The 10,538-nt window shown below is 41.0% G+C and overlaps 1 protein-coding gene across 1 annotated transcript; it reads right to left on the bottom strand.

Moving 5' to 3' along the window:
- Positions 1 to 2,467: 2,467 nt before the first annotated feature.
- Positions 2,468 to 4,034, bottom strand: MED7 (mediator complex subunit 7). The gene is made up of 2 exons (XM_042826372.1): positions 3,964 to 4,034; positions 2,468 to 3,560 (listed from the first exon to the last, which is right to left on the bottom strand). The coding sequence occupies exon 2, from the start codon at positions 3,540 to 3,542 to the stop codon at positions 2,850 to 2,852; it is 693 nt and encodes a 230-aa protein (XP_042682306.1). The 5' UTR covers positions 3,543 to 3,560; positions 3,964 to 4,034; the 3' UTR covers positions 2,468 to 2,849.
- Between the last annotated feature and the right edge of the window lie 6,504 nt (positions 4,035 to 10,538).

The following is a 10,538-nucleotide window of genomic DNA, read 5'->3' as shown; positions in this document are numbered from 1 at the left end:
CAGGAATACTGGAAGCTTCCACTTCACAGGTGTAGACTTAACAGAGCTGCAGCCTCTCATCACTCAGCTCTTAGAAGTTCAGCATGATTCTGAGCTTTTACCATACCGAGTAACACACAGCACGGAAGCCATCTGAAAAGCTGGGTGGCAACAGTGGTCACTAGGAGAAATATGCTACTTAAAAAATGGTTTTTCTGGCCACTCTGGGTTGCCCTGAGTGAGGACAGGGAGTCTTTTAATATCATTCAGTTGAGAACTGCAGCTGTGATCAAACATGATCCATAGCAAATTCATGTTCTCTGCTGAAACAGATGATCTGCCTTTTATACAGACAAATTAAGTTGCAAGGAATGACTTTTTAGAACTAACAAATAAACGCAGCCAAGTGGCAGAGCTACACCAGCAACATATCTGCTGGAAAAGGATGGAAGAGGGAGAAAGGGCAACCTGTGCATGCAGATTTATGACTGGACAAGAACACATTTCCTCTCTGCTGTTCCTGCTTCTGGGGAGACAGGACACTGTAGGCAGCTTTTACAGACATTGTGCTGACCATTAACAGCAGTATCCTGGGACTGCCCTGCAACAACAGAGTTTAGCTTTGTTTTTCCTCCCTCTGAATGATCAAAACTTCCCCTTTTTGCTCACTGACAACACACTTGCCTTCCCTGTTTCAAACAACTGCACTTATCCCCGAGCTCACTTGGTGTTACAAAAGAACCAGCTTGTTGTTGTTTTAAAGCAGCATTTTGTTCACTCTTCTTAACATCCGACATTACCTTTATCCTACTGAGTTTTGTAAGGCATTTATAATCCAATTCACTTCATACATTAACATTTCACAGGAATAGAATACTTCAAGTATCATCATCACATCCAACAGCAACATCAGAGGTTTTGGTTTTTTTTCTTTTTTTGAGGTTAAGAAAGACCTCATCATCACGAGTCGGCTAATTAGAAGAGACAACATTCATAGCCTCACTTTGAAGTCAGTGAGTCATATCCTACACAATCTGAAATGCAGCTCCCATACAAGGTATACATCACCCACTGCCTTCATTGCAGCTACAGTTGAATTGTTGGGTTTTTTGCTTTGGTTTTTTGTTTTTTTTTTGTTTTTTTTTTTTTTTTTTAATCAAAAGCAAAGTTTTAAAAGGAAAAAAGAGAGCCATCATTGTATTGATGTGACAAAAGAGAGTTGCCATTTTGGCTGAAGAAAAGCTCAGAAAGTACCGCGGTCTCCTGCAGGTATTTATCTCAGGGTTTGCCTTAAAGACAGACCCCAAAGAATATAGAGAAAATTATTGCTGAAACTTCTTGGAAAGTTGAAAGCAGTCTTACGATTTTAAACGACTCGATCCCCAATTACTTCATTGCTTTCACCAGAAGAGGTTAATTATGACTACAGGTTACTGTTAGAACCCAGCCTGTAGTTGGAAGTGCAGCACTTGGGCCTTCAACTTCATTAGAAACATAAAAAGTGAAAAAAAAAAAAACAAATACAAAAACAACCAAAAAAAGACCTTGGGCATCTATAGCATTGAATGGCAGAGTTAGAACATCTGTGGCAAAGTAACTCCACATGCATGATCTCTTATCCACAACACACTAAAGCTGTTTCTTCCTATCTTCCACTTGGGGAGCATTTGTAAAGCAGACACCCAATTAATTCAGCTGACCCACAGTAGTTGTAGTTACTGGAAAACAACTGTTCAGATAGTTCAGGGAGAAGGAAAGAGCGGGAGCTGCATAGAGGTCAGAAGTTTTAACTTCATGAAGTTATTTATAAACATTTCTGAAAAAACATGTTTTCTCTTTACTATTACTTACATCACACGTACTTGAAATTGCAGATGAGTTCCTGCTGTGAGTCACCCGTTTGCTTCAGTTCATCTTTAGCTATACTGATCTCAATCCCACCACCCAACAGTTAAGATCTACCTTCTCATTTAAATAAATGTGCATGCCTGAAAACAGCTGAATGATCTCATATATCATTTGCATAATGAGTGTTAAAAATAGTTTCACTAAGTTCCCTCATCCACAAAGTTAACCTTTTTTTCTTTTAAGGTGCTACATCTGGTTTGGAAAACATCATGCTACAGACAGGAGGAGCTGGGTAAAGAAGCCACTTCATTATCAAATCACTCTTTTCCACTTGCCATAAGCTTGATCCAACTGCAGTTCTCTTTAAACATGACTGATTTAGCTTCCATTTTACAGACTTCAGGAGTCTTTCTAACTTGAGAGTTCTCAGTTAGTATAAAAGCTAATTATCCATTTAATCAACTTAGCTGTAGAGAACCACAACTTCACAGATCTGAACAAGTTACACCACAACACATACATAACAAAACATTCTTAAGTACTCTTTAACACTGTTACATTAGTACAAAGTTAGACAGGAATGGATTTCCCAGATTTAATATTGATTTAATTTTTAATATAGTGTAACTGAAAAGACTCATTTCAAATGTAAACTAACATTTATTTGAAATCTAGGAACTGTCAGCTTCAATTTCAGTCAGTCAGATGCTCTGCTTCCACAGCATAAGGCATTTACAAGATGAAGCATGTCCCAGAAAGCTGTAAGTGACAAAACAATGTTCTACAAAAAAAAGCTAACTTTAACAGCATCCACACAGGACAAAGCAGACGTTGTTGTTTTTACCAATACACATATAGCCCATACAAAATATTAAATACCCACAGCTGCTTAGCAGCTCACACCCACCCCACAGTAGGTGCAAATGTTTCAACTGCTTGCACAACAGAAAAACAAAATACAGCATATACCCTCACAAGCCATCTGGCCTCTGTATTGTGTGCTAACATAATAAATGCTTCCTTCATGTCATTTCATCAATAATGCTACACATAGCTGCATCTTTGTCTAAAACCTGATCTCTCTTGCAGCCAGAACGTTCTCTCTGCTTCTCACTCTGTCCAATGCAGCTGTTGCCATCATCAGCGTCCATTGGTTCTGTTTTCACTCCCAGTCCTCCCTCTGAATGAGGGAGATCATCAGGCAATGATGCCAGGCAGTTCTGAATCATCTCCACAACTCTCTCTAAATGCTTCTGAAATCGCTCTGCAGTTTCCAGACGCTGACGTTTCTGCACTTCCATCATGACTCTCAGGGTCTCCCTAGCTTGGTGGGGACGGTACTCATTTATAAGATGATGCACATGAACAAACAGCAGTTTCAGGTCCTCCAGTTTCTCTTCTCGCTTTATACTCCCTGGACTCCTTATCAAGATATCCAAGAGATCCAAAAAGTTGACCAAGATAGACATGTTAAGTTTCCTTAATTCCTTTTTGTGATCAAACTGCATCGGATGCAGCCGTTCAATACCCTGGCTTTCCAAGGGTCGGATAATTAAGTCATCACACTGGAACTGATTACCAAACATCATGTAACTGTCTTTCACAGGTGGAGGTGGCTTCGGTGCCAGACCTTTACGTATGTTCTCATCAGTATATTCTTTTATATATTGCATTGGAGGTGGAGGAAGGGCACTCACTTGCTGAGGTTCACCCATTTTTGCAGATGAAAATACCTAGCAAATACCAAAGAAACGTACATTAAATAACTTATGTGACAACTTTGTAGCATGTAGAAAGCAGCATACAGCTAGCTATGAGAAAACACACAAGACAGGAGATACTTCAGCGTGCACATAATAGTGAACTCTCCAATAAATCCACGTTAGCTTTTTACTGAAATACACAGCGCTTCCCAAACCAGATCTGCCAGTGAAGAGGCACAAGAAGGAAGGCCCGGCCCACCGCTACGGCCGGGCTCCGGGAAGGCCCAAAAGTCGCACAGCCGGGCTCGCCGGGCCGCTGCTGAAGAGAAACAAAGGCGGAGGCCGCGCTCGGCAGGAGCCCGGCGGCAGCTGGCCAAGGATCTGGCCAAGGAGCCGGCCGCGCACACAGGGCGCACACAAAGCACTCCCTCACCTGCCCGCCCGCTGCGCTCCGCTGCAACCGCCAACACCTGACTTCCGGCGAGCAGCTCTTCTTCCTCCTTCCTCCCATTGGCTCGCAACTCAAGCAGGGTGACAGGCTCTGATTGGCTCTCCTCAACGCCAGTCACAAACTTGCTCCACTCACAGCCAGGGCTCATTCGGGAGGCGGTGCGGAGCAGGGTTCGCATCGCGGCGGGGGCGTTGGGGAATGGTGCCCTCTTGCGGCTGGGAGTGGCGCGGCGGGGCTCTCAGCCGGGATCTCAGCAAGGGTCCCTACACGAGGGGTCCTCCGGCGGAGGCAGAGATAGGAGCGGACGACCTGGCTTTTGTAGGCATCAGACCCTCCGCGAGACTTACTTCTGCATGTTTAGTGTTTAGTATTCCAACTGGAAAGCCAGGACTGCTTTCATAAAATCATAGAACATCCCGAGTTCGAAGGGATTCATCGAGTGCAGCTGCTGGCTCTGCATGGAACCACCTAAAAATCAGTCCGTATGTCTGAGAGCATCATCCAGACTCTTCCTAAACTCTGGTGAGCTCGGTGCCAGACCCTGAGGAGCCCGTCAGTGTGACCCAATGCTTTAACCATTGAATGATGCAGCAGAGATTTGGGTGTTATTCTGGTCACGAAATGAAAGCATTGCCCTGGGAAGTGTTAGCATCCTTTCTATAGCTGAACACACCCAGCCTGGATGCACAAAGTCTGCAACAAACCGCTGGGACTTCTTGTTTTTCTTCCATTTTTGTTTCAGGCAAAGTTCAAGAAAAAAAAATAGAGGATTTATGTACTCCACATTGCCATGGGAATCTGTGCTGGCTGGCAGCATCTCTGCAGATGGCCACTGGTGTGGCAATGGGGCATTTGTGCTCTGATTTCTTTTTTCCTCAGCAGATGGCAGTAACATCCCTCATCCGGCAAGAGAACCCCTGTCTACGTGCCCTATCATGTGCAGAGTTGCTATTTGGGATCATTTTGGGGGGGAGGAAATGTTTTAATAATGAACACCTAAACAGTTAAATAAATAATCCAAATTAAAAAAAAAACCAACACTCTACAGTTGAGGTAGCACTGAAAATGAGTGTAAACCCCTGGCATCCAAAGAGGCATTCCAAGGATTGATGTGCTTTAGCATTGCTGTACAGTATTTACACATTTAAAAACATATTGCTGATGACTTCAGCCTTTAGCTCATTTCTTAGTAAAATATCAGTTTGTTACTTGGTCTTCATTAAAGGTTTATCCCTATTTTTTCTCTCTAATCACACGGATTGATGCCATCAGTGTAGTAGCAGTTTAGTATTTATCCACATGTATGTATGTACAGATATAGCATGTCATATTTTCAAATATAGACTCAAGGATTTCTCTTTTTCATGTAACTAGGCATGCACGCTGTCCAAAGAAGGATATTCTTGCCATTCATTAGTTGCCTACAATTTCGGTTTAGGGAAAAGTGACAAGTTGATTTGAGTGAAATCTGTATTTGTCAATAATCTATAGACTGCTGGATCTGATGCTTTTTGATAACAGAAGCAATATCTTCACATTTTCTGCCCTTGGTACCAATAATTCTATTTAAAGAGTGAGACAAAAGTCCTTACATGAAGGATCTTCTGGTGCCCCAAGATGTGAATTGACAGTGTTCTCTTCAGAAACACATCCATAACGATTGAAATGGAACAGGCACTGAGTAGTATAAGCTTTGAACATTCTGTTCAGCCTCAGGAGGTTGGGTGTACAGAAAGCTCTTATTCTTTGTGTGCAAAAAGCCTAATGGTCAGCCATGTTGTGCAACACAATGCAGAAAGAACATAATAGCTTGATGTGGTTTGGCCACATTGCTTTCTGTTTTCAGCATTTCAGCACTGTACCTGTGAAAACCATCCCTTTGAAACATAAGAGTTATGCTAAGATATTTGAAAGAGCCACCTTAAAGAAAACTGGAGAGAACAAAAAGTTGATTTCAAAATAAATATTATATGCTTTTTGTTTTGTTTTTCAATCAAGACACACTCAAAAAAGTTGAGGAATGATGTTTAAAAAATTGCTACTGTTCACTGCTTCCCTACCATGGTTATGGAACTCCATAGACTGAAGGGATCCTCTGCATGTAAAGTTTGAGCTGGGTCTCTGGTAGTCTCTCATGCCATGATTTTGCTGTTCAACATGAACCAGTCATTCAAACTCCTCATATTAAGACACAAGGTCCTTTGGGATCAATAGGAAATTTAAGAGACCTGTAATTTTCATTCTTAAATCCAAATTCATTATCCCATAACTTCTTTAATCAATTTGTGATCCAGTCAGGTAAGAGGCCAACAGTCTGGAGCAAAAAATCACACACAATCAGCCAGTTGTTTCTAAATATTACTTCAGTGCATACAAGTAATCATTTTGAAGAAGAGAAATAGCTCCAAGATGGAGATACAGATCTTAACACACAGATATAAAAATATGGAAGTGAGAACATGGTTTTCTGATAATGGCAAGGGCATGGTTCCATGCTGCAACTAGACAGCTGCTGATTTGAAAAGAGGAGCTCTCATTCCCTCACCTTCCACCGGGTTCTGCTCTGCTTTCTTCCTTCACTGCTCCTCCAGCCCTGACTTCTGGCTGTACAGCCTTTTCCTGTCACTGCTTTGTAGGATCACTGACAGGCGTTGGTTTGCAAAGCAACCTATTGCAACTCCAAACCCCACAGACAAGGAATTAAAAGCACCACCTCCAGAGTAGCATGAGAAAACCAATCCAGAGTAGCATGAGAAAACCAAAATCTAGTAGGAGGCATTAACAAGTCTTTGGTTTTGTTGGACTTTCCAGACTGTGATTTCACATTCTTATACCAAGAGCTGAGCTCGATTATCAGCTGGTTTGCACTCTGTGAACCATGCAGTACAGCTCTAAATGCTGTGACTTCAAAGGGTAGAACGTAGTAGGGAGCCAAGCACTTGTTTTTCACATGGTCTGTGTGATCTTGAGTCATTTTCCCAGTTTGCACGTAGTGGCCAACAAATGAAAGAAGAAAAAGGGTTTTCATTTTCATTCTTGGTAGCATGACTGATTCTCAGAAGGCTCTTGGATGACCCTTCCCAGCATATGGGGAGCTGTTAACATTTTCTCCGCAGTGGTTCCAAATGAGAGACTGAGAATGAAGGTGAGTGTCACACATAGCACTCTCAAATTTGCTTTCTACTGCATTTCTGCTGTTGTCTGAAATAAAGTCACTGTCCAAGACAAGTCCACCACTGATAATACAGCTCAATTACTACAGCATCTGCAAATCGTTGGAATGAACCCATCAGTTCATTCACCAGTTCAGCAGATGGGGAGTCACTTAAACAATGTTCTCTGCCACAAAGACAGAAGATCTTAATTATTGCTTTAGTTTCATTTATTTTAGTTTTATTCATAACTAATTTCAGACAAATTGCCATGTTTCATTATCATTATGTTCCCTTAATTCAGCAAGTGCGTACAGCAGTACACTGATATCATAGCAGGACTTTGAATTCAGGAGGTGTACAACCACAGTAAACACAAACCCCATTTTCACATAGCTCTGCTCCCTTCTATGATGGAACATATTTCTGCAATTTTTGATTGTCACTGCAGTCTAAATAGTAGATAAATAAAATTTGGTTTGTTGTTTGTTGTTGGTTTGTTTTTTTTTTTTCTTTTCCTAAGTAGCCTGAAAGAGAACTCCAATATAAGACAGAGTTGCAGTCTCTTGCTTTGTTTAGGTTGTTTCATCTTACAGCCTGGTTAAGCAACAAGCTCAGGAACTTCCTTTTTTGATGACTGTTGAAGGCTTCGTTGCAGGACACACCTGGGAGGAGGGGAAGAGAAAAGGAGCCTATTGGGGGTGAGGGGTCTTACGCTTTATGTCTCCATCTGCTGTGGTTAATTCCCATCTCCTGCTGTGGCTGTGGGAATTAATGAATTTGAAATGCAGTGCTATGCTGCATTTTCTTTCTTATTCCTCAGACCAAAATATCAGCTTCAGCCTAGTTGTACACTTACAAACATAGGAGAGAAGCTTTGTGTTTACCCTCATATAAAAACTGGGACACACCATTCTTCAGTACACGAGAGTTGAACTGCTCTTTGCTATACAATCTGTGACTACTGGTATCTGAGTAGATGAAGACCTCAGCACGGTCTGAACAGTTTTTTAGTCAGGAAATAGATACGTCACTACTTGTTCATGGTTCAAAATCCAGGCATATCTTATTGGAATCAGCCAGCACTCTTTCCTGTGTTCATAGTCTATTATTTCTGGAAGCAGATCCCCTACCTGATTATTAAGCCAGGCATTAATGTGGGGTCTTTACACAGTCAGAAGTCTGTGATGACTGCCTATTCTAACTTGTAAATGAAAATGTCTCCAAAACTGTGTCTGTATGGCATGGAGAAGCACTCCTTACCCAGCCATCAGCATCCTGGGTAGCTGCCTGCAGGCCATGCTGCCTGAACAAAATGCAGGATTTGAAGCACTGCAGATTTTCCAGCGCTGTAAGTCATGCCTTTGTCTTCAGAAGCAAACAGTAAGGGACAGCAACCTTGTTAGGCAGGCACTAACAGAACGACTTAGAGCAAATTTCCAGTTTGGATACAACCCCATGCAACTATATTTTCCCTTCTGTATTTTTGCCTAGGTGAGAACAGCTGAGCAAAGGATTATTTTGTACTTATATCACAGAACAAGTACAATCCCTGTGCAAGTTCAGTGGTTTAAAATGTGTTCCCTATGCTCCTGGGAATATCAGCAAACCTATGAGTGATTTGCTTCAGGCATTCAAATCATGGATAATTCACTGTATCCTCCTAGCAGATGCTCAGAACAAGGCCCTACTTTCGTACGGCTCACAAACGGTTCACAGAGGAATCCTACTCAAGTTCCAACAGAGCAGCTCTCTTGGTCACTGGGAGCAGTGTGAGCACATTCAAAGGTGCAGTTGTAAGATCAAGAAGAAAGCTAGATGCATCTGGCTTATAAAGACCAATTCTTTCTATTCCAATCCTTCCCTTATTTTTCGGCAGCTTTCTGGTTTGTTCTGTGAGTCTACTGCAGACATCTTTGTTGGTGGAATAATGAATTGCCAAAGATGCAAACCAGCTGAGTAATTTAAACAGAGTTTCTCACACTCTCTAAAAAAGCTAAATAGGAAAACAGAATGAATTCTGGAAGCCTGGAAATTGAATAACAATCACTGTAATGAACAGCTGGTGAAAAGTAAGAGCTGGCACCCAGACAGAAAATCTGACCTGAATATTACCTGAGAGGTAGAAGTGTACAGGTTGTCTTCTGAGAGTGAAGATGTAGTTGCTGTTTTCCAGTCTGTTTTTTTTTTTCTTCTTTTTTTTACAAAACCAAAAACTATCTATATTTAACTTCATAAATTTCTCTGCTGTCTTCAGGGCATAAGCACTGGTATCACAGCAGGATGTGCGGGTGGGGAGATTTCCACAGACTACAGTAATAAAAGTGTGAACTGCATAATCTGGGTAAATCCCCTAAGAAAAATCCAATCTCTAAAATAACCTGTTTTAGATCAGAAATCAAGCATTTTGCAGGAGGTAGCAAGGGATGGACAAAGGTGATTAAAAGAAATCAAAAAGAGGTCGCTGAAGTCACAGTTGATAAGGATAACTTCACAGAATCACAGAATGGTTTGGGCTGGAAGGGACCCTTAAGATCACTTAGTTCTACCCCTCACTTGTAACATCAATTTACCAAGCAGAGAGAATTTGATGCACATAACAGATCAAACTTAAACCTGAAAAAATTTGCATTTTTCTCTTTTCTTGCATATGAATTAAACGTGTGAAAGGATACATGTCAGCAGAATCTATTAAAAAAACCTAAGCAGAGAAGATAACTAAAAAATTCATTAAGCTGTCTCCTCATCTTAAGGGATATATACTTACAGTGGTTTTAAGATGCTTTGGGCAGTTCTACTTAATTCCTTTCCATTACGTATACAAAATTTCTGAGACATACAATATACTATGTTGCAAAAATCTTTGAACAAAAGGAGCATACCCATACAGTTGGTGTACTCCTGCACCAACTTACAACATCAGGTTCCAGCAATGAAATACCAGTGTTAGCATGATGTTCCAGCTGACCCTTCAGAGGCCTTTCAGGAAGCTGTCTGGTTTGCATCTTGAGTCTACAGACTTGTCTGCACTTCTTCCAGCTCTGAAACAATTTTGATTCTAGACAAGTAGGGTATTTCTACCTAACTATTCTTTTGCACCACTGTGGGAGGGTCTTGAAGCTCCTCAATGGCTGAGTCTTCTCTTAAAAAGAATCATGTCCTGCTAGTCAGGATGTCATCCTCCTAATAGAAGGATGACAACATTTGATTTGCATCTACACTTTATGTATTGAAAGAAACAAAGAATTTCATTTAAAAATGAAAAATTTCATTGTAAAATTGAACAATTTAAATTGTTCATTTAACAATCTTTGAAATTAAATACACTTCAAATATACATACGCAGGTTACTCACTCATAAAGGTGTAATTAAACAAATACAGTTATTAGACTGTACATTTTTGT

This window comes from Centrocercus urophasianus, unplaced genomic scaffold (assembly GCF_019232065.1).
Source record: "Centrocercus urophasianus isolate 14NV4802_14NV808 unplaced genomic scaffold, USGS_Curo_1.0 seq_26, whole genome shotgun sequence".
NCBI lineage: Eukaryota > Metazoa > Chordata > Aves > Galliformes > Phasianidae > Centrocercus > Centrocercus urophasianus.
The sequence above is the reverse complement of the archived record's forward strand: the minus strand, read 5'-3'. Positions and strand labels throughout refer to the sequence as shown.